Raw genomic sequence first — 22,812 nt, 5'->3', positions numbered from 1 at the left:
TTTTCTTTCAGAGTTCAAGGTGGTATACAGAGCTCTCCATTTTCCCCTCACAGTAATGATCCTGTGAAATAGGTTGGACTGAGAAAGAGAGAGATCACTTAAAAGTACCCAGTGATCTTTTGATGCTCAGGTGGTCTCACCAGTCCTATTGCAACCCTTTCACCACTATACCATACTTCTTTTCTTTGAATGGTGCTTAGCCCTTGGGTCTTTCAGTTGTTTCCTTGATCTGTTTTAATTGTGTCACTGCCCAGATATCTGTTTCCTTACCAATATTTTATTGCCTGATAAAGCACATGCTGAGCCTAATCCTGATTTCATCTGTTGCATAATTTCTTTTCACTGTCCTCCATGTGAGGTTTTAACATGGAGAATAGTGTTTATAATGGAATGTAAGGTAAATTGAAGATAATTCCAAATTAGATGGGTTTGGCTAATTTAAGTGTAATAAATTGATTTGACAAGAGTTGTTTAGCCCTGGTTATGCTGGAAAAGAAAGGAACATCTAATATGGAGGTCCTACACTATTATAAGCATAATTTAGTTTATTGTTCAGCAAAAGTACTGTTTTCTTTTCAATTTCTGTTAAGGAGGAAAATATTTTCAGTATATTAAGTGATTCATTTTCATCAATGTTCAAAAATTTTGTGCCTAGTTTGTAAAAGGAGATATTAAAAGTTTTGTCCACTTTCTTCTTAAATTGAAATTGTTCTTTTTTAAGGACTAATTTTCCAAAATGTTTGGCAAATAAATTAATACCAAGAATTATACAACTTCAAATAATACTTCCACAGATTACAAACTAGTGAGGCTTCATGTTCTAGCATGTCTAATAGATTATTTTAATATATTGGTGGTACAACAGTATCTAATTTATCAAACAAAATGAAACATTGCATTGTTGCACATTTTTTAGGTTAGAAAATCCATAGAAATACAGAAAGAAGTGGACTTTGAGTGCATAATTCGGAGTACTGAACAACTGAATAGTGTAGCCTCATGGAAGGATATAGATATAGATGATACAGATACACAATAAAATGTCAGCAAGGACAAGCAAAACAGATTTCTTTGTGTGGGCTGCCTTTATGGCAGTCTGTAAATATTGCACTGGATCCACATTTAGTTGGCTTAGAGTAGACTCTCTGAAATCAGTGTGACTTAATTTCAGCATGACCAGTCCATTGTTAAAAACACAAATAATGATTTTAAAAGGTATTTCCTGGCTGGCTGATAGCACATAGCTGGCTTTGGTTGATTTCAAAAAGCTAAGCAGGATCATTCCTGGTTAGTATTTGGATGAGACACTACCAGAAAATTCCAGAGCAGTGGGCTAGACTGGGAAGTCAGGCAAATATCCCAGAACAGATCAGTGTCAAACCATGTTCATATTATTTCCAAGCAACGTACTGGATATCCATGCTGTCACAAGAAATGAAACCTGACTCAAGTGGGTCTTGACATTACTTAAGGGGTACTACCATATTTAAAAAAGAAGACAAAAGAGATGTTTAATCAATCAATCAATCTTTATTTGGTCATAGACCAGCAAATAAAACAAAATCACAATTAATTAGGATACAAGAGAAACACATAAAATTCTAAAATATCTAAGAAAAATTAGAAGAAATGCTATGACGTATTGTGCAAACTATAGAACAGTACTTAGCTCTGGTCAACGAAATAAAATCAGATTGATCAGATAGTAACAACTTAAGATAAAACAAGTCAGAACAACCAGGATGTTGAGTGAAGAATGGGGATAGTAATTCCTGGAGAGCACCTGCATAGAGGGAGCAATACAAAATAATATGTTCCATCATTTCAATTATTCCTCCACCACATGGACACAGTCTCTGTTCAAAAGGGATATTTCGGTATCTCCCTTCAGTAACAGCTGTTAAATTTTGGAATTGTTGTGCAGCTTAGGTATCTGGCTGGTCAGAGAAAATATTCAGAATGACTCAAAAAGATGTTTCTAGGTAGAACTGATAAATATGATTGCAGCTCTAAATCGATGACCTGTTGTTTGAGGTCAGCTAGTGCATGTTCGTAACCCATCATGGTAATGGCTGCCCATGTAAAGCCATAAGATTACAATTTGGCATGTATTGCCTGGCACCAGGAAGACTGAAAGCTATCAGTCATAAAAAGAGATGTTTAAGCATTTCAGCAATAGTAAATTGCAATGTAAATTTCAGGTATAGATACATATAGAAACTCAATTACTTAAAATAAAATACTGAACTGAATTTTCTACCACATTATAACGTATGCAAGGAATTTATTTTAATATCCCTTTATAGAAAGCTGAAAAGCTGACGTGAGCATGTCTCTTTAATCAATTCCTCAAATAAACATAAAAAGGATATGGATATGGAGTGCTTGTCTTTACAGGTAGTCCTCACTTAACGACAGTAATTGAGACCAGAATTTCCATTGCTAAGCAATGTGGTTGTAAAGTGTGATGTCACATGACTTACTCAAATAGTGACATCAATCCTGTTGCTGTCGTTAAGGGAGGATTGCAGGTTAAGTGAGGACCTGACATGACTGCAACTTCCTGCTATCTTCCCCAGTGACTTTCCTTGTTGTCATTAAGTGAGGATTGGAGGTCATTAAGCAAGAATCTCACATGACCATGACTTGCAACTTCCTGCTAGCTTTCCCATTGACTTTCCTTTCTGGAAAATCCCAGGAGGCTCACAAGCAGGCCGGTGGGTGGGTGAGTGCCTCGGAGTGCAGCCAGGTGGGGGTGGGCACTGTGGAAGGTGGAAGGGTGCACAGGTGGCTGCTGCAGCCTGGCACAAGCGCAGCCAGGTGTGGGGCGAGTGCTTGGGAGGGTGCTCAGGTGGCTGTTGAAGCTCAGTGTGAGCACGGCCAGACACAGGATGGGATGGTTGCTGTGGAGGATGGGAGGGTGCTCTGGTGGCTGCTGCAACCCAGTGCAAGTGCAGCTGGGCAGGGGTGGGTGCTCCAGAGAGCAGGAAGCTGTGCAGGAAGGTGGCATGAATGGAATCGACTTGCAGGAGTGGCTTGTGACCTTCCCTGCTGGCTTCCCCATTGACTTTGCTTGTGGGAAGCTGGCAGGGAAGGTCGCAAATGGTGATCACTTGACCATGAGATGCTACAACCATCCAGAGTGCAAGCCAGTTGCCAAGTATGCAGATCATGATCGTGTGACCACGGGGGTGCTGGGACGGCCGCAACTTCAAGGACTGGTCATAAGTACCACTCATTCAATGCTGTCATAACTTTGGTCACTGAATGAGTGGTCGTTAACCAAGAACTACCTGTAGTATAGATTTCTTCAGGTTTTTTTTACAGACTTGTATCCTTTCTTTACTTGCTGCATCTCTATACAGATGGAGCAAGCATACATAAATGCTGAGCATTAGTTGCCAAACAAGTAAGTATATTCAGCATACAAAATACGACAAAGTGCTTTTGAATGTTTTGTAGTGATCTCTATATACATAAATATTCTATATTTAAATATTTTAAAAATATGTTTTCATTAGTGATAAATTCAGAATTTTCTCAATGTGAACTTCATCTGTCCTAGATCAGCATGTTTACAACTACCATGCAAAATATTTCATATATTCAAAATCTGCAGCATAAGATTCCATAGTCTTTTTTAATTAGAGTCCCCCATTGGGGGAGAGGGGCAGTAATATAAATCTAATAAATAAAATAAAATAAATAAATTAGTATGTATTTATCATATCTCCATGACTTACAACTTATAAATGTTTACATGGCTTCAAGAACAAATATGATGCAGAGACACCATGTAAATTCTCAAGTGATTATTCAAATAGATTTGATCTCAAACTTTTTACAAATCGTAATATAATTCTATATTCCAAGATAACCAGCTTTATCTCATATGAATTCCTGTGAACAACATTTCTTTTTTATAGTCTCAAACAGAAGTGTAAAGTTAATCCTTTGTAATCAGCCTAAACTATCTCTGATGATGTAATTATTAACACAAATAATTCATACAATATGAAGACACCTTGTTGCATTTTGTATGTTGAATATACTTGCAAGCAATCATTGCCCGTTTTTTTCTGTAAAGTGTTCTCATCACGGAATCTGTGGTTAAATCTTTATGTGCAATTATGATCTCTGTCACAGCCTTCCGAAGAGTATCAAAATATATAGGCGTGGACCTCTTCTGTAACTTTATTGGGAATTGTCTCCATATTCTCATAATACATTTCTTTCTCTTACAGGTAATTTCACAACTTCGGATCTTGAGTAGGTCTGTAACAGCTGGCTGTAAATTTGACAGAGAAATCTGGTCAAATGAGCTTTCTCCAGTCCTCAATCTATGGAAAAAGCTTAATCAGGTAAGAAGGTCAGTTGCAGGGTGAAAAAAAGACTGTTTTAGGTTAACATCCATATTTGTTATACATATTGAAGATATGTATGGGAGGAGTGGGAGGAGATGGGCGGTGACAATTTGATAAACAAACAAATAAATATGCTTCAGGCTATTCCTCTCAGGATATACAACATTATGCAAAATGCAGTAAAGGAATAAGATATGGTAAGCCAAAGATATTAAAAGCATGAGATGAGTTAAAAGAGAAAGAAATATGGCTAAATCTAGTTTACACTAATATCATTTACTCTGCTTCTCTATATCTTTCTGTCCTTGCAAACTGTCTTTGCTTCAGCCATGTCTGTATACTACTTCATGCATTTGCCTTTTGTTCTTTGGACTTTTCATCTTGTTTTGAAGATGTCATTAACTCCATCCAACCATGGCTTCCTTAGTCTTCCCATTCCTTCCAACCCATTCATTCTTTTTTTATATTTCTTTTTTATTTGATCTTCATTCACTCTCTTTAATAGATCAAATCACCATAAGGTATTTCTTTCATATTGCCACTTCCTTTTCTATTCAGTCCACATTCTTTCAGCACCATATTTCAGTTTCATATTCATTTATTTAGTATTTGATTGTTTCTCTTCTTGCTTTAGTGCATAAAAAAACAACACTTTTAAAAACCCTATTTCCACTGCATTTAATTTATTTTTATGATTCTTCTGACATAATACACTTCCATTTGACAAAGTGGGAGACTGCATGCACTTGACACATTTTCTTTCTTTTCACAAATACCCATTCCTCAAAACAAAACAAATATTGTCCACTGGCTTTCTAACAGTATTTATTGCACAATTTAAAATTTCTGCATCCATCTTTATAAACAAACTACCAGTTATCATAAATGTATCTACTTGCTCTAATTTATGTATAACCTGAAATTGTTTGCTCCATTTTCCCTGTCAAACATATCTACCTTGATCTTCAATAGATTAATTTTATGATCCCTACTCCACATTGCGGGGACGCGGTGGCGCTGCGGGTTAAACCGCTGAGCTGTCGATCGGAAGGTCGGCGGTTCGAAACCGCGCGGCGGGGTGAGCTCCCGTTGTTAATCCCAGCTCCTGCACACCAAGCAGTTCGAAAACATGCAAAATGTGAGTAGATTAATTGGTACCGCTTCGGCGGGAAGGTAACGGCGTTCCGTGAGTCATGCTGGCCACATGACCCGGAAGTGTCCTATGGACAATGCCGGCTCCAAGGCTTAGAAACGGAGATGAGCACCGCCCCCTAGAGTCGGACTCGACTGGACTTTACGTCAAGGGAAACCTTTACCTTTACCTTACTCCACATTGCATCATACATTCTGTTGAACATTTGCTGCAAATCTAATGCTCAGATTGTTGGTTATCAGCCAACAATATAGCATTATCTGCATACAAAAGAATCCCAATGTTCATACCTCTATTTATTTCTCTCTAATGTTACAATTATTTTTCAAACAGGACTTGTACTTTCACTTTCTGCAAAACTCATCCTTGGTTTTTTTGTTATCACCATATAACCAGTATAAAATGCAACTTTTACCAATCTTTGAAAGTTACTTTGCGAGTTGGACGCCATATCAGTCAATCACTTAATCCTACTTTCATATATACCTACACCAGTACTCAGATCTTTCCTGGAGGTCAGCAGTGGAGAGAAGGGGGGGGGGGTGGCAAATGATGACACATGCAGGAAGACATCATGCAAGTGCCGCAGTTTGCATACCCACATCAGATATTGTGATGCAAGTACATAATTGCAGCACATGTCATTAGGCATTTTTCATAGTTTTGACATCATCGTGGTGAGTTATGGATGCCATTGGTATCTTTGGTAAAATGTTATTGGAATAAGTTATTGAATACAAACTGTTTGATATAAAATTAATTGATTTTCATGATCTGTAGTATATGTTTTACCCCATTTATTGATCAGTGAATATTTGAATGGAATGTCTGAAAAAAAAATGTTTTGCATTAGTAATGCAACGTTTATATGTTCTTTTCATTGAAGTCCCTGAAATGTCTTAAACAGCAATTGAGATATTGTCTCTCAGATTGTCTCTCAAATGTGTACTATCTTTCTGTCTCACTCTCTCCCATATACAAACACGCACACTCTTACTCACTGAAAGTGTCTAAGTTGACAGCAGTATTTCCTGGAAATCTGCCAAACGGATTGACACAGTGCAAATTATTAGTTCTGTGTATGCAGATCGGTAGCTGTCTTGGCACGAGGATCCTTGCACATAGACTCTCACATCTATTAACTGGAGATTTTATTCCTTAGAGCAATTAGGTGTGCATTGTGGGAACAATTCCCAGATTGGGGTAAAGGAAGAAACTAATCAGCTTCAGAAGAAGTTATAAGTAAAGCCTGACTGTAAAAATGAAGTTAGATTTATTTGCTAAACTTATAGTAAATCTATAAGGTAAATTCCTAAAAGTATAGAGTGATAAGACCAAACAAAGTAGGAAACCAGAACTGTCAACCTAGCTTATGTGAGTGCCAAGTTTATTTTCTGTACAGGTGGATCAGATAGTATACTTTTGTAATAAATCCATGTGTCCTGTCTTATTGCCACAATTTTTAAAGAAAGGATCTATGACAGTCACCCACAATTGACCTGTATTACTCATAAGATTTCCGGATAGTACTTCATGTTCTAATTTAAGCCCTTCTGTGAAGTAACTATAGAACATTTGACATGGAAAGTGGCATTCCTAAAAGCCAGGCGAATTTTAGGAATAGATGTACTGTCAACATGAAGGAGTTTTGCAGCATCCAGCCAGACACTCTCACTTTAGGCCTAGATCCAAATTTTATGCCCAATGGTTTCTTCAGTCTCACCAGAGCCAGGATGTAATCCTCTTTTTCTTCTGTCTCAGACCCACAACCCAGCTAGATAAGGACGAACTATCAAGATCTACTTGAAACAAATGAAGGGGTTCAGTGTGTCTGACAGTCTTCTAATAGCCTTTTGATTGCTCCTCAAGGCCTTGCCAACTATGTTATCTAGGTGGGTCAAATCTGACCTATTAGGCACAGAATAGACTGACCCCACAAAGAATTGTGGCCCACTCCACTAGGAGCACAATCACTTTGGCTGCCTTTGACACTATCTCTGATGCCCCCAGGGAGATAAATGGAGGACTGCTAAATGGTCCTCCTTCATTAAATGGTATGCCTCAGCTAAAGCTTTTTTTGCATATTGGTCCTGCAGAAAGTTGGTCCTAGCAAGTAAGTTTTCGTCTTTAAGGATAGCTCTGATATGTCCCACTGTGGAATGTCCTGGCTTTATTGTAGAAAATGGATCTTTGTGGTAAATTCCAGATACCATTTTCAGTTGTATAAGTACATTAGACATTTTATTTTGTTTAGTGAATTAAAATTCTAGACAAATCAGTTTTAGGCTCAAACTTGTAGGGTTTTATTTGTACACTCAAGTCTGTATAGCTAGAATTAATCCACAGTAATTTGCATGTTCATCTCTGTTTCTCTAAAAAAAGGTGTGTGGTTATAATCAATGCAGTATGTATGCAAAAATAAATATATATGCAAAAATGAATATATGAAATTTTTAATGATTAAAATTTAAGAAGAGCTTGTTTTACATAGTGGATAACTATGTTTTTGTTATTGAAATGATGTTCTATTCTATTAGTTTTTTTATTCGTGAGGATGAAGGATAAGGTGTATATACTTGGACTGAAGACAGATTTCCAATCACGTGATTTTCTGTTGCAAAAACACAGCACCTTTATACCTTTCTAGCAAATCACAATCTATTAAAAACACAAAAGTGGATTTGGAAGCTGGAGGGTAGATTTGGAGTGACTGTAATTTTCAGCCTCTTTTTCTGAAGTCAAGGCCCCAGAGCCACAAAAACTAAACTAAAGAATTAGAAACTAGTTGCGCTTTGGTCAGACTTGTGAACATCAAATTTTCAGTGAATACATGAAGCAAAGAGACTTTGAATATTATGAATGGATTGCCATTTTGTCTGAGCAGAAAAATAAGCAAAGTCTCTGCTAGGATATCAAAATTTTCAGACATTTAACATTTTATCTCTGGTGGAATACTAAGTCTGGCCTTTTGAAAAAATGATTTCTCTTTCTGTGTCACTAGAATCCTCCTCCCATCCTAAGCAGATGTGAAAATTAATGCATTTGACTGAATATAGTTTTTCAGCCAAAACTGTCTCCCAAATAGGAAATACAGCATTAAGCTACAGAAGCAATACAATAATCCATACGCTGGATTGGATCCAGAATTAATGGATCTGAGATATAATTCATATTAAACTGACCATTTACTTATGACATACAATAATTCCATCAATTTGAATGCCTTCAAGCTCTAATCTGGTAGCTTTAAATTAATCACCAGTCAACCAGTGTTGGAGCCTGTGTATTTTATTGAAATATTTGTCCTGTATTTGTACTGATAGTTGCTGTTTTTATCTCTGCTGCTATTTATTTTGTATTTTTGTTGGGTTTTTTGCTTTTTTTAAAATTGTTACTAGCCATCCAGTGTCTTGCTTGAGGTGGGTGGCCATATAAATGAAATTCTAACTTTATCTCAGTTGGAATGATGTTCCATAGGGTGGGCGCCATGACAGAAAAGGTCCTCCTTCTGATCCCTGCCACTCAACACGCCTTAGCCAATGGCACCCGGAGCATGCCTCTTCTGCTGGACCGAGTGGGATGGATAGAAACAACTGGGGAGAGACAGTCCCATAAGTAACCATGGTCCCAAGCCATGAAGGGCTTTAAAAGTGACTGCTAGCATCTTGAACTGCCTCCAGATGCATCCACACTGGAAGCCAGTGCAGCTCACAGAGCAGTGGTGTCACATGCACCAAAAAAACAGTGCCATTAACTGCCTATGCCACCGTATTTGGAAGCAAGGAAGCTTTCAGGATGTGGCTTTAACATTCATAACCAGCACTTTGAATTTGGCAGAGAAACAAATAGAATTGAACAAGTAAGATTATTATATGGTTTAAATAATTTATTTATTTTCTATCCCACCTTTATTGTTTTTTATAAATAACTCAAGGCAGCGAACATACCTAATTCTCCTTCCTCCTCCTGTTTGCCCCACAACAACAACCCTGTGAGGTCAGTTGGGCTGAGAGAGTGACTGGCCCAAGGTCACCCAGCCAGCATTCATGCCTAAGGCCAGACTAGAACTCTCAGGCTCCTGGTTTCTAGCCCAGCACCTTAACCTCTAGACCAGATTGGCTCAATCAATTTCCAGTCTAACTTTTGGCAATTGTATTCTGTACCACTTGTAATTTCCAAACTTTCTTCCAATGCAACTCAGTATACTGAATTTTCCAATAGTCTAATCTGCTCTTAACAACATTCAAAGTTACAGAAAGCATTCCTTGTCACAGCTACTGCCTGAGTAAATAGCATCAAGGCCAGACCAAGAGGTTTTGCTGAGGGGATGCTGAACGATCCAGAACAAGGAAAATTTACCTTTCTGAAAATTGAATTTCTGGGGAAATACCATACTTTTTTTTCCATAAAAGAGAAAAAAAGCAAAAAAGAGAAAACACTGGTTAGCTGTATTAAAGATACAGTATCAGAGGTTTTCCAACATACTCATTTCAAATTCATCTTGCATTCTTATTTATGTTTTTTAAATCTTCTTTATAGACAGAGCTTTAGTTACTAATGGCTTAGAAATAAACATGCTAATTCTGAAGGGTATTATAAAATAACCACCCCTTTGTGCTAAAATTGTTTTCTGCTTGTTTCAAGTTTCTATGCCTTCTTTCCAAGTACATTCATTATCACAGCAGCAGTGCATATCTCCAATTCTGAGAAAGATACTTTTCCAGGATACTTAGACCCATACCATAGAAGATTAGAATAATGGAAACCATAGGTCCCCCTCTTCTGGGATCAGTATCTATTTATGTATATTTTCAAGGATGTTCTCATTTAGCCCATTAACTGAATATTTGGGGATTTTTGTCTTTTAGAACTCCAATCTGATTCATCAGAAAGTGTCTCCTCCTTCTGAACGGCAAGGATCTCCAATCCTTTCATTCATTATCTTAGAACAATTTAATGCCATTCGCTTAGTTCAGAGTATTCATCAGTCTCTTGCTGCTCTCAGTAAAGTAATTCGAGGAACCTCACTCTTGAGCTCAGAAGTTCAAAAATTAGCCAGTGCTTTATTAAACCAGAAGGTAAGATTTTTCAATACTCTGTGTACAAGATGCATCATTCTTGAGTAAATAAAATAAATCTGAACCACAGCTAACTGAGGAAGTATGAAGTTTCCATATGAATCACAGAGGTAAAGAAGTCTTCCTATCCATTGTGGAAATGCAGACAAGATTTGTGAATCACAACACTCAACAACATCTGTTGTTCATTTTTTTCAGTGCCCTTTAACATGGCAGAGCAAATGGGAAGGTCCAGAAGACCCTTTACAGTATCTGAGAGCTGTTGTAGCCCGAGCACATGCTATTCAGGTAGTGTTCTATTGCAGCATAAAATATATATTTAAGTTCAGCATGTTCATAATGTAATAAAATTCACACGTACAGTGTCCTTGTTTTTCATCTTGCACCACTTCATGTATAAAGCCATGCTACAGAAGGAATTGGCTCTTTTAAAACGTCATACAGAATGGTGTTTTCCCGGGGGTGCAAGATTTTATACTCGAATAGAAATTCCTTTGATACATTATGGATAATAGTGTAAAATGCAGTTAGGCTTCATGTGGGCTTAGTGAGATCAGGCACTCTTACAGAAAAAGTAAGTTGAAAAATTTGAAAGCTTTCTGATCATGGTAGGCAGATCTGATCTAGTCTGAGTTTGTGGAAGGTATCATTGGGGAACTATCCACTGAAAATAAAAGAGACATACAAAGTAACAAACAACAGCAGCAGCCACAACACATAATTCCAAGCATTTTCTTCTAGTTTTTAGTATTTCTGGCCCTGGATGTACAGTGGAAATTAATAAAAAGGAAACAAGAGTGCTAACCAGAGCACACTTCTGGAGTTACTGTTCATATATTTGCCTTGTGTTTGGAAAGAGGCAGCAGTAACAAATCAATATATACTCCTTTCTTTTTGGTGCTGCACTATGATTCTGTGTGTGTATTGAATATTATGGTCTCTGTGGCTGACTCTGATCCTTCAAGAACAAAGTGCTCACAAGGGCTGGCTGCTGCTAGCATAGTTTTGAGTAGAGTGCTAGGTATCTTTTAGCTGTTTGGGGGATACAGTTCCCAGCTATAATGGAAAAAAGGGTTGTTTTTCTTCCGAAGTTTATTATTTAAAAAAAAAAATCCTCAAAGGCAAAAGGGGATAAAGGGAGATAAGAAAGGTACTTGCAGCAGATTGATTTATGCAATGAATTTTCCATTCTTTTGCTTATCCTTGATGTACAGAGTGACAATGGATATTTGTAGGGGTACAGTTTGCAGATTACTGAGAAGGCAAATATTAGCTGTATACTGTTTTTCTAAGTATTCAGAGGCAGACTATGTAAAGTGTCCCATTTTTGTAGAACCTGTTTTCTCCACATTTTCCATCCTCTGACCCTTCTTTTATGATCTCAGTTTATCCAACATGGGGCTGGAGAGAGAATTTCATGCCACACTGCCTCCCATTTGATGGTCTTTCTCTCATGGATTACGTTGTGCTGTCACTGTGTACAAAATTAATTTGAATCATAGGAATCAACTGCTAGGTGTATAGTCGATATCAACAGCTCATTTAGTCGCTTGGTCATCATATTTTTCCTGGGAGGCAATGAGTATCCCTTCCCAGTGACCCCAGTCTCTTAGCATTGAATGAGGATGGAATGTGCTTATGTCTCTATCATTTTAACCATTTATACCAGTGGAATTGCTCCAGCAGTGTAGATACACTAGCATGGAGCTGGATTGGCACTTACAATGTTAAATTGGTAGGTCTTCTCTAGAATGTATATATCTGAGAGTTGATGGCATAATAAGGTTTCTGACTGATCCTAAATCCCTTTGAACAGTGAGTCGAGGGGATAGCAACTCTTTTAAAAATCTGAAATGAACTAGGGAATACGACTGTGATGTGACGTGCATTAAAAATGTGTTGACGTTATTAACATCCATTGCTTTTTTTTTTCATTTTACATACTATTATGGCTGCAGATGGCTGGGTCAATATATCTTTAACAATATAGTAATGCATTATAATACATTCAGCAACATTAAGAAAACAAAAATAATTTACTGATTATCTTCTGCTACTGACTTTAAAATTGATTACGTATACCACTTGCACAATTTTGTCGATTTCAAATATACCTTTGCTTAATTTCTGAATAATTAGCAGGTTTTTGATATTCCCTTTGAGCAAACTTGTAGACTAAGGCATTAGCAAATCTCTTGATGGTACCTCTGTCATGATATTTTGCCTTGTATACTTTTCCCAATCTACCATATATTTTTATTGAATATTTAATAGGTAATTAAGTTCAAGGGAATCATTCAGACCCATATATTTTCTCAAAGATTTTTAGAGATTTTTTAAAAAAATAAATTGTATCTGGAATATATGTATACTTTGTATAAAAATAAAAATCTTTATCTGTTCAGAGTTTCATAGTCATATAATATTTGTCATGTTTACTGAAAAAAATGGTAACATTTAATTACCCATTTTCAAAACCACAAGTGAAGATATTTGTTTAAAAACAATGTTTTTGATATTATAAAATACCTTGACAGTCTCTGAAATCTGATTTAAAGGCCTTTTCACAGCACGTCCCCAAACAAATATTGCAGTTAAAAGGTTATTACTGCCTGTTCCCAAATTCATTCACATAATAAATATCCTACAATTATTTGTAGCTGATGGATATTGCATTAGGAAGTTCTATAATAAAGAGGATTTTAATTTTATTCTTTCATGTAAAATTGTTTTACCCTTGGGTACACACAATGAGATGAGAAATGCACTAGCAAATTAACATTTCAGGCTGTCTTATTGCCAAGGATTATTAGGTATATTAGACCACTGTATGGACATGAAAATGTATTAAACCTTAGGGAAGCTCTGAGATTAGTACTTTCCTTGTACTAATATTCTGATACTTGATATATAGAGGTTTGTAACACTAAGGGCATGACTTGCTCTATTGTCTGCAGGTAGTTCTTGCTTAACAACAGTAATTAGAACCGGAATTTCCATTGCTAAGTGATGTGGTCATAAGGCATGACATCACGTGGCTGCATCACTTAGCAACAGCAATCCCGACAGTTCCATTGCCATCATTAAGCGAGGGTCATGGGCCATTAAGCAAAGACCTCCTTGCGACTTCCTGCCAGCTTCCAACAAGCAAAGTCAATGGGGAAGCTAGCAGGAAGTCGCAAGTCCTGGGCGGCTCGCAAGCAGGCCAGTGGGCGGGTAAGTGGCTGCTGCGGCACGAGCACAGCCAGGCCAGGGCTGGCTGCTGCTGGGCACAAGAGGGTATGCAGGTGGCTGCCGTAGCACCACACAAGTGTGGCCAGGTGGGTGGGGGGGCGTGCACTATGGAGTGTGGTGGGGGGGTGCTTCAGGCAGCCATGTGCTGCAGAGTACGAGATCCCTGGGATCTTGTACTATGTAGCTGGGCTCCTTGGGAGAAAAAGTGGTGGAAGTGGGAGTGACTTACAGGAGTGACTTGAGACCTTCCCTGCTGGCTTCCTGATTGTCTTTGCTTGTGGGAAGCTGGCAGGGAAGGTCACAAATGGTGATCACGTGACCACAGGACTCTGCAACTGTCAAGTGCAAGCTGGTTGCCAAGTGCCCGGATTGTGATCACATGACTGTGAGGTTGCTGGGACAGCCAGAACTTCAAAGACCGGTCATAAGTACCACTCATGCAGCACCATCAGAATGGTCACTGAACGAGTGGTCAGTAACTGAGGACTATGTGTATTCTTTATTATGTACTTCCTTTGGAGGATACTGTCCCTTGTGGGTTAAAGGTAATGTTCTGATGCTGTGGGGTAGTAGGAACCCAGCTTATCCCTTCCTGCCTCTTAAGCAGGAAGCGCTTTTTAAAGGAAGTTCTGAGACATTTTAAAAATAGTTTTGTACTATGTTGCTCTTCCTTGCTTTAGTTGCAAATTGGACACTCCATCCATCTCCCTAATTAGGGAAATTATTTTTTTGTTTGTTTAAGGGGGGAACAGGAGGAAGCATATCTTACCAACAGCTAGGCTCTGTTTATAATGGTTGCTACAGCTTAATACAGGCCACTGTACTGAGGCCCTTTCCCCCCAGTAGCAGGAACACATGTATCACCTCCACAGAGAGAGAAAGAAAGGGGGGAGAGAGAGCGCGCACTCCAACAGAAAGAAAAGCAACAATGGCAATTTGTCAGTAATCACAGCTGTCTCTTTGCATGTAGAAAAACCTTATAGAAGCTTCTGCTTGAATTCAAACAGTTAATACAGCACTACATAAAGCAAGGATCTCGTCTATGAAATGAATAGATGAAAAGATATGAATGTGCTCCTGGAGATTCTGGGTATTCCTAGTTTCCTCGATTTTTTATACCTTCTGGTGCATTTTATTCTTCCGTACCTTCTTCATTCCCTTCCATCACCAGCTGGTAACCATCACACCAACCTTCCTATTGCTACATTACATCCTTCCCCTCACATCACAAGAATTATCTTACCTAGCAGCCCCATGGCTTTGGCTGAATTGTTTTCAATCATCAGCATTCACGTCTCTTGCACAAAAGTGTAATACAAGGGCTTCCATTGAGGCTGTAATGTTAAAATCATGGACACCAATGATATTGTGGCTGAAGTGTACAAATGTATGCACCAATGCATTAAATTTGTGTGTTGTTATGTGTCAGAAAAGAGGGACGCGGTGGCGCTGCGGGTTAAACCGCTGAGCTGCCGATCAGAAGGTCGGCGGTTCGAAACCGCATGGCGGGGTGAGTTCCCGTTGGTCGTCCCAGCTCCTGCACACCAAGCAGTTCGAAAACATGCAAATGTGAGTAGATCAATAGGTACCGCTTCGGCGGGAAGGTAACGGCGTTCCGAGTCGTCATGCTGGCCACATGACCCGGAAGTGTCTATGACAACGCCGGCTCCAAGGCTTAGAAACGGAGATGAGCACCGCCCCCTAGAGTCGGACATGACTGGACTTTACGTCAAGGGAAACCTTACCTTTACCTATGTGTCAGAAAAGGCTAACTTTCTCCTTCATCCCAATGCCTTTGAACTATACAGTTATATCATGAACTAGATTCTCATTGGACTTGTAAAGATTGGGGGCTGCCATCTCTTTGGGTCTAATATTTTTCATTCAGAAATCTCATTTGAAGCCCCATTACCTTTGAGGCTTTCTTGGATGGAGAACTGGCAGTACTATCTTATATGATGCATTGAACGAAATCCCAGAGGCACTTGAGTGTATTGGAGAAGGCCTTTATTGAGACTAAACAAACAATGTATCACTACCATAAATTAAAAAAAAAATTCATAGAAATTAATGGCGATAATATACAAGACATTTGGAATAGAGAACTGGAGAATCCATACTGCCCAACCAATGGCTTCAGGTTCTAAGGTGTAAGGAATCACAGAGACGACCTTGGAAAAGGAATGCAACAACTGGCAAGGCATGATTTAAGTCCAGGAAAAGAAGAGAATGTTAGAAAAAATCTTAAACTGGCTCTACCTTAACTCTATCTGGTATAAGAGAGAAGAGGGAAAACACAGTGAGGCTTTCAAGATTGATGTCCACCCTTCAAGGTAGAACTGGTCAGGAAGCAGACTCCACAAGAAATACTGGAATCCTATTTTATTGATACAGGCTATAGTAACAGAATATTTAAAGCCTGACTCTCTCTTAAAAGCAGGTTTAGCAAACCATCGCATTCCATTTCAAGGTCACCTCTGTGATTTTCTACATTTTTATACTATACTAATAAAAGTATACAGTTACATATAAAATATATCAATATGTAAAACCTTGTTTGAAATGTTACTTGCAACAATTTTAAAGCTCAATAAAATTATTTTAGATAGAATTACGTTTGGACTGAATACATGCATCTTTTGCGCCTGATATTTTGCCTTCTGTGCTTGGAAAAAGGGCTATATAATAAGCCAGATTCCTTTTGGTTCTTAAGATACTTTAAAACGTGGTGCAATTTATTGCTTCAGAAATTAAGCTAATCCCTGTGCTCAGCTCTCGTAATATTTTCCCTTAAGTTTAATCATCCAATAATGTGATACTAAAAGTGAGCTATTAGAATGTAGATAGATAGACAGATGAGAGCCAGTTTGGTGCAGTGGTTAAGGCATCATACTAGAAACTAGGAGACTCTGAGTTCTAGTCCTGCCTTAGGCACAAAGCCAGCTGGGTGACCTTGAGCCAGTCACTCACTCTCAGCCCTAGGAAGGAGTCAGTGACAAACCACTTCCGAAAATCTTGCCAAGAAAACTGCAAGGACTTGTCTAGCAGTCTCTGAGAATTGGACACGATTGAACGGGGGGAGGGGGGATAGATAGATAGATATAGTTTCAAAATAGTAGCCTCCATCTACCTCAAACTTTATTAAACAAACAAACAGATTACAAAATGACTTCAGATTTGAAAACAAAATGCAGTTGTCAACCACTGCAGCCTCTTAGAATTTAATTGAATATAATTGCTTGCCCATAAGTGTCTGGAAGACCTGAATTCAATGTTTATTTGAATATGCTAGTAAAATGAATCTATTAAGCCCAAATTACAAATGGCTCTAACGACCAGTTTGATGCTGAACAATTTACTTCATGCTATCTTTCTAGTGGTAGAACTGCAATTACTGCCATAGTATAACAGGAACTGTTAAATCATTGAAAGAATCATGCAGATATGACCAACCTCAGTAGTGTAAATAGAATGGGTGGGGGGAGACCTCAAATCACTCTTAATTATCTGGGAGGAACATTTGTAATCTGTGTTGTGACACATTTAAAGGGCATTTGGTTAAATTGCTTTGTCTCAGAAAAAAAAAACAGCAATGTGTGGGGATACTGTGATAGAACAACAAATTACAGTTCATTTAGTGATATTATCACTTCTGTGGCCTTTCTCGCCATGATTCAGTATGGCTGTAGCAATATTTGTAATAAGAATATTTATATTTATCACAGCCTCCTTTTCCAATTTTGTCATTTGCAACAGACATCCAACACCAGAACTAGAAGGAGATTTGGAGAACAAGTGAGACTTGCAGGTTTTCTGGTGTTATTAGGCTAAAAGGTTCTACCTGAAATCAAATGTGACAAGAAATATTTAAATAGAAGTGACATGTTTGCCATCATCTGGGATAGTGACTTTTTTTAGAGGGGGATAATTTGCTCGTTTTAATGTAAGGAAGATAGTAAATTGTGGCAAAAGAAGCTACATGAAACTTTAAGGACTTTTATTCTTTCCATTAAGTTCTTATAACATACAACGTACGGATTATCAATAGTAGGGTTGGAAATATTCAGCAAAATGCATGTGACCCATTCCTAATTAACATACAAAATGGAACCTAAACCTTTTCCATAGGTTGAAATATCTCAGTGAACTAATTTTTCCTGGGCATAGAGCTCACTCATATTTTACTGCCACCCCGCCATGCCAAAGGTTTCTCTATCAGAAATGTGCTTTGAATAGAGCTGGATTTTAGATTATTAATTAATTTTATTTCAGCTGATTGGAGATTTTGCTATATTACTGAGTATTTTCCCTTTGAGACATCATGATGCATTTATAAATGGATTTCATTTTATGATAAATATGTCACTTTAAAATTCAAATTTTGTATCCAATAATACGGTTTACATATATTGAGTTAATCAGGAGGGACTTATTGTAACTATATTAGTTTTCTTAACAAGAAGATATTTATATGGGTGTGATATTTATGAAAGTTATCTGGCTTTGCATTCTTCATAACTTATACTAAGCTCAAAAACAACATAAACAATTGTTTATTTTGTTTGTTAATCAGATTACTCATTATCTTTAATTTCGTACATAAAATTTTAGTGAGCTATTTGCTTTATGTCAGATGGTATCATGTGTATTATGTAGTAGAATGATCCATTATTTATAAAACTGAATATATGATACAATTGTGTGTAGTAAGACTTACTCAGAGGCAGACACAGTAAAGCAGTATCCATTTAAGAACAGCTGAATATATTTTATAGCGAACTAAGAAATTATGTGTATGCCCAATGCAGACAAGCCCAGGTGGCCATTTTAAATTTGTCAGTAACTTACAGTTCTGACTAATTGGCTTGTGTTCCATATGTCAAATCCATTTGTTTCCTTTCTGTAAAGCTGTGTGTGTTGACATGCATTCTGGCATGTTTTTGACTGGCATTTATCTGGTATGTAGATCTCATTCCATCATGACATGAGGTGGAAGGCACTTACGTATAATACATTTCCTTTCTGATATTTCCCAGATTGGGATGTGTGAATAAAACAAGGTGTCTGTTCCCCTCACATGATTGCCAGTGTATAAAAAAAATTTTTTTTTTGAGCTGCAGGTTGCCATATCAATAAATAAAAGCCTAGCAACACTTTGCATCATGTTCCTCCTCATCATTTTTGTCACATTCTTGACTTGCAAGGTAATTTATCAAATCAGTTTTGAAATACGTTGTCACTTGCCTCTAAGGCCACAGTCCTATGCGTTGTTCCACATTCATTCCCACTGAATTCATTAGAAAATATGCGTATGTAAGGGTATGCTGGATAGGCACCTAAATGTGTTAAGCTAGCTAGATTTTTTTCCTCTTAATATACAATGCTGTTATCTTTCTAGAATTGGGTGAGTAAAGCAGAAAAGCAGACCTTACTTTTGGATACTCTTGACCTCTCAGAACTCTTCCATCCAGATACATTTTTGAATGCCTTAAGGCAAGAGACTGCAAGGTAGGTGAATCGGTTGTTGTTGCATGTCATTTATGAATCTCTTAATACTGCTGCTTCGCTTTATTGTTTTTTTTTTCATTTTCTCACCTTCAGTGTCCAAGTGAAGACTACACTACAGAATTGTTTTCCGTAGGAAGCCCCGTTGGTCCTCTCTCATGCCTTCTGTCCTTTCGTAAAGAACATTTTTGGTGGCAAAGCTTTTCATCTGCCTCCGTAAAAATGTGTATTGCTGCTGCTAATGCTGTTTGGTTTTACTATGTGCTGTAATCTATTCCATTAATGTTTATCTTAATATTATTTTATAATTTCTGTTTTAAATCTATTGAGCACTGACTAGTCAAAAAAAAGTGTAGAGATTTCCTAAAATAAATCAGGTCTACTTAACTAGTTAACCTGATGAAGAATATGACGCTTTATCATCACTGTCTTATCTTTCTCTAGCTTTCTGAGATTACAAAAACTATGCCTGTGTGTGTGTGTGTGTGTGTGTGTGTATGGTGCATGTGGGAACAATAGATTGAAAGAAAGAGTATCATGCTTCATTAGACCGCAACCAAATGCTAATAGGCTGTATTTTACATGTTAGGAAAGACGTTGTGCAGGTCTCCAGCTCAACATTCATTCCCAATAACATGGTGGTCTTTCTAGAAGTACATTTAGTGTCACAAAGTATTGTGTTCAAGGAGAATCCTTTATTGTAATGGTTAGTGGAAAAAACTATTAGGGAAAAAATGCAAAACTTTACCAGTAAGAGTTCCATCATTATTGACGTGAGCATTACTGTATTAAAAAAATGTGGGTTCCATGATAATGAATATTGAAGAAAAAACAAGGACTTACTGTATTTATCTAATGTAATAAAGAAAGTTGTACAGATATTTAGCTTTTAAATGTGTAGCAGGTACTGTTTTCTTTGATTTAAAAATTGCTTTTTTGGAAGAAAGTGATTTAAAGTGGAGAAATATTGTGGAAAGAGCAGCCTATTTGGAGTTAGAACACCAATCTAGTACTGATATATTGGGTATTGACCACAGCATTGTAAAAGCAAACACTGAAATAGAGACAGTTGCAAAGGCAGATGATAAAATTTATATGGAAAAGACATTAAATTTCATAGGATAACACTGAGTAATCGAAAATGTTTAGGATTGTTTCAGACATGCAAGTAGTTCCTGGCCATTGAAGAGCAAATTATTATTTAACATTAATAAATTAAAATGCAAACTTGTACAGGTAGTCCTTGACTTACGACCACAATTGAGACGGGAATTTCCATTGTAAGTTGTTGCAGTCGTAAGTCGAGTCACCACGTGACTGGTCCTGATTTTATGACCTTTTTACAGCAGATGTTAAAGAAAGCACGGGTTGGTAAGTGAATCCAACTTACCAACTAAAACTCTTCAAAACATGTTAAGCAACCCAAAAGACACAATAGCCCAAGAAGAAAAAACGTGTTATTTACAACATACAGTGCAAAGACTGTAACAGCCACTATGTAGGACAGACAGGCAGAAGACCAGCAGATCGCATCCACGAATACCAACTAGCAGTCAGAAGACATGATGAGAACTCCTTAATCTCACAACACATGGACAGACTCAACCATAGTTTCAACTGGGAAACTGTGAGCATCCTAAACCAAGTCAAATCCAAAAACGCCAGAGAATTCCTGGAAGCCTGGCACTCAGACAAAGGAGCCATCAACAGACACATAGAGGTAAACAACATTTACATACCATTCAAAAGAGACAATAGAAAAGCCAAAAGACCAGAACACCTCCTTGCCAGCAATCAACACCCAGATATGCAAAAATCAACACTAGGATTAACACCAGATGAACCATCAAACAGCACAATACACCCTAATCAAGGGACTATTAACTCAGTCAACCAACCACACAGCAAACAACAGCCCAATCAGAGAACAACAGGAGAGAACAACACCCCTACCAACACAAGCAGGGCAAGCCACGGTATATAAACTGAGAGCAAGGCCCACTCTTTGTGCTGCAGATGTCGCCTAGTCTGGCAATGAAACATCTGCAAGAAAACAACCAGGCTCAGAGAGCACCAAGGACTCCACATGAATCCAACTTCCCCAATGAGCATTTTTTTTTGCTGGAAAATGGCAAAAAATGACGCAGAATGCGATCATATGACTGTAGGACACTGCAGCTGGTCGTAAATGCGAGCCAGTTGCCAAGTGCCCAAAATGCGATCATGTAGCGGGGTGGGGGTAATGTTTTGCAATGCTCAGAAGTACTTTTACAGGCTGTAAAGCACCCATTCCAAGGCCGTCATAACTTCGGACTGTCATTAAACAAATGGTCGTAAGTTGAGGACTACCTGTGGAGACTTTAGTGCCTGTGGCCACTGTTTCCAAAGCAACAGTTGCTATGATGCAACATAAATCAGGTTTCCAATTTCTCTGCTAGAAAATGTTAAAAAATCCTGATTTCTAATCAGAGCAAAAATAAAAGAACTGAGAATAGCATCCAGAGAATCATTAAGGGAATGATTTAGGTGATACCAAATATAAGAAACACTCTTAGGGGAATGTAAGAGCAACACTCTAGGAAAAGGACACTCTAGGAAAAGGACACTCTAGGAAACAACTTCTACTTACTCTAGAAAATAACTTCTACTTATTCAGAAAACAGTGTCACATTCTTACTTAGAATAAAATAATATTATTGAAGACAATGCTGCATCTTATTTTCATTATCCCAAATTTTACATTATTTTATGGAATGCTGCATTTTCTTTTAGCAGTCGGGGTGGGGATGATTGTTTTAGGAAATCTGATTCACTTAATCAGCAGAAGTGTCTAGTTTTATGATGTATGAAGATTTCAAGTGAGATAAACTATTGATATTTTCATTTTACTTTTCTGTTCCAGAGTGATGAGCTGTTCTGTGGATAGTCTAAAATTTACAGCATCCTGGAAAGGTCAAATAAGAGAAGCAAAGCTCCAAGTGCAGGTACTCATCCAATTGAAATTATACTTACTGAACCATCTATGAGCTCATGGATCTCTAAGAGAAAAGATAGTCAAATATTTATTATTTTGTTTCACTGAATGCATAGCTCACCCCATTGCAACCTCAAAGAGAATCTAACAGAATATTATCCTGTTCTTTCCTATTCTATCCCACCCTACTCCTTCTCTTCCCTGAGAATCAAGAACCCCCAAGAATAAAGTTCTCCTGTATACCTTTTGAAGACAAATGGCCAAAGGTTTAGTGAAGGAATCCTCTGTAAAATATCACAAACATCTTTATCTCTGGCTGGAGAAATTGATGAAATTTGCACTTTATTGTATAACTATCTGATTTGTCCTGCTGAAAACAATGAACAAAGAGATCAAAATATATTTGGCCTAAATTTTGTAAATCAGTTCTTCAGTTACAACTGCAGGCAAAAATATGTGGGCCCTGGACATATATTAAGAAAAGTTGTATATATTAGAAAAAAC

At 37.7% G+C, this 22,812-nt stretch overlaps 1 protein-coding gene across 1 annotated transcript in view; it reads left to right on the top strand.

Moving 5' to 3' along the window:
- The window catches only part of DYNC2H1 (dynein cytoplasmic 2 heavy chain 1), a 191,783-nt gene that overhangs the window by 162,053 nt on the left and 6,918 nt on the right, over positions 1-22,812 (top strand). The window contains exons 83-87 of the mRNA XM_063305843.1: positions 4,245-4,361; positions 10,386-10,595; positions 10,794-10,883; positions 19,228-19,337; positions 22,237-22,318. Coding sequence (XP_063161913.1) covers positions 4,245-4,361; positions 10,386-10,595; positions 10,794-10,883; positions 19,228-19,337; positions 22,237-22,318 — 609 coding nt within the window. The remainder of the gene's footprint in view (positions 1-4,244; positions 4,362-10,385; positions 10,596-10,793; positions 10,884-19,227; positions 19,338-22,236; positions 22,319-22,812) is intronic.

The sequence above is a fragment of the Candoia aspera genome, chromosome 5 (assembly GCF_035149785.1).
Source record: "Candoia aspera isolate rCanAsp1 chromosome 5, rCanAsp1.hap2, whole genome shotgun sequence".
Lineage (NCBI taxonomy): Eukaryota > Metazoa > Chordata > Lepidosauria > Squamata > Boidae > Candoia > Candoia aspera.
Note: the sequence above shows the minus strand (reverse complement) of the source record. Positions and strands in the feature narration are given on the sequence as shown.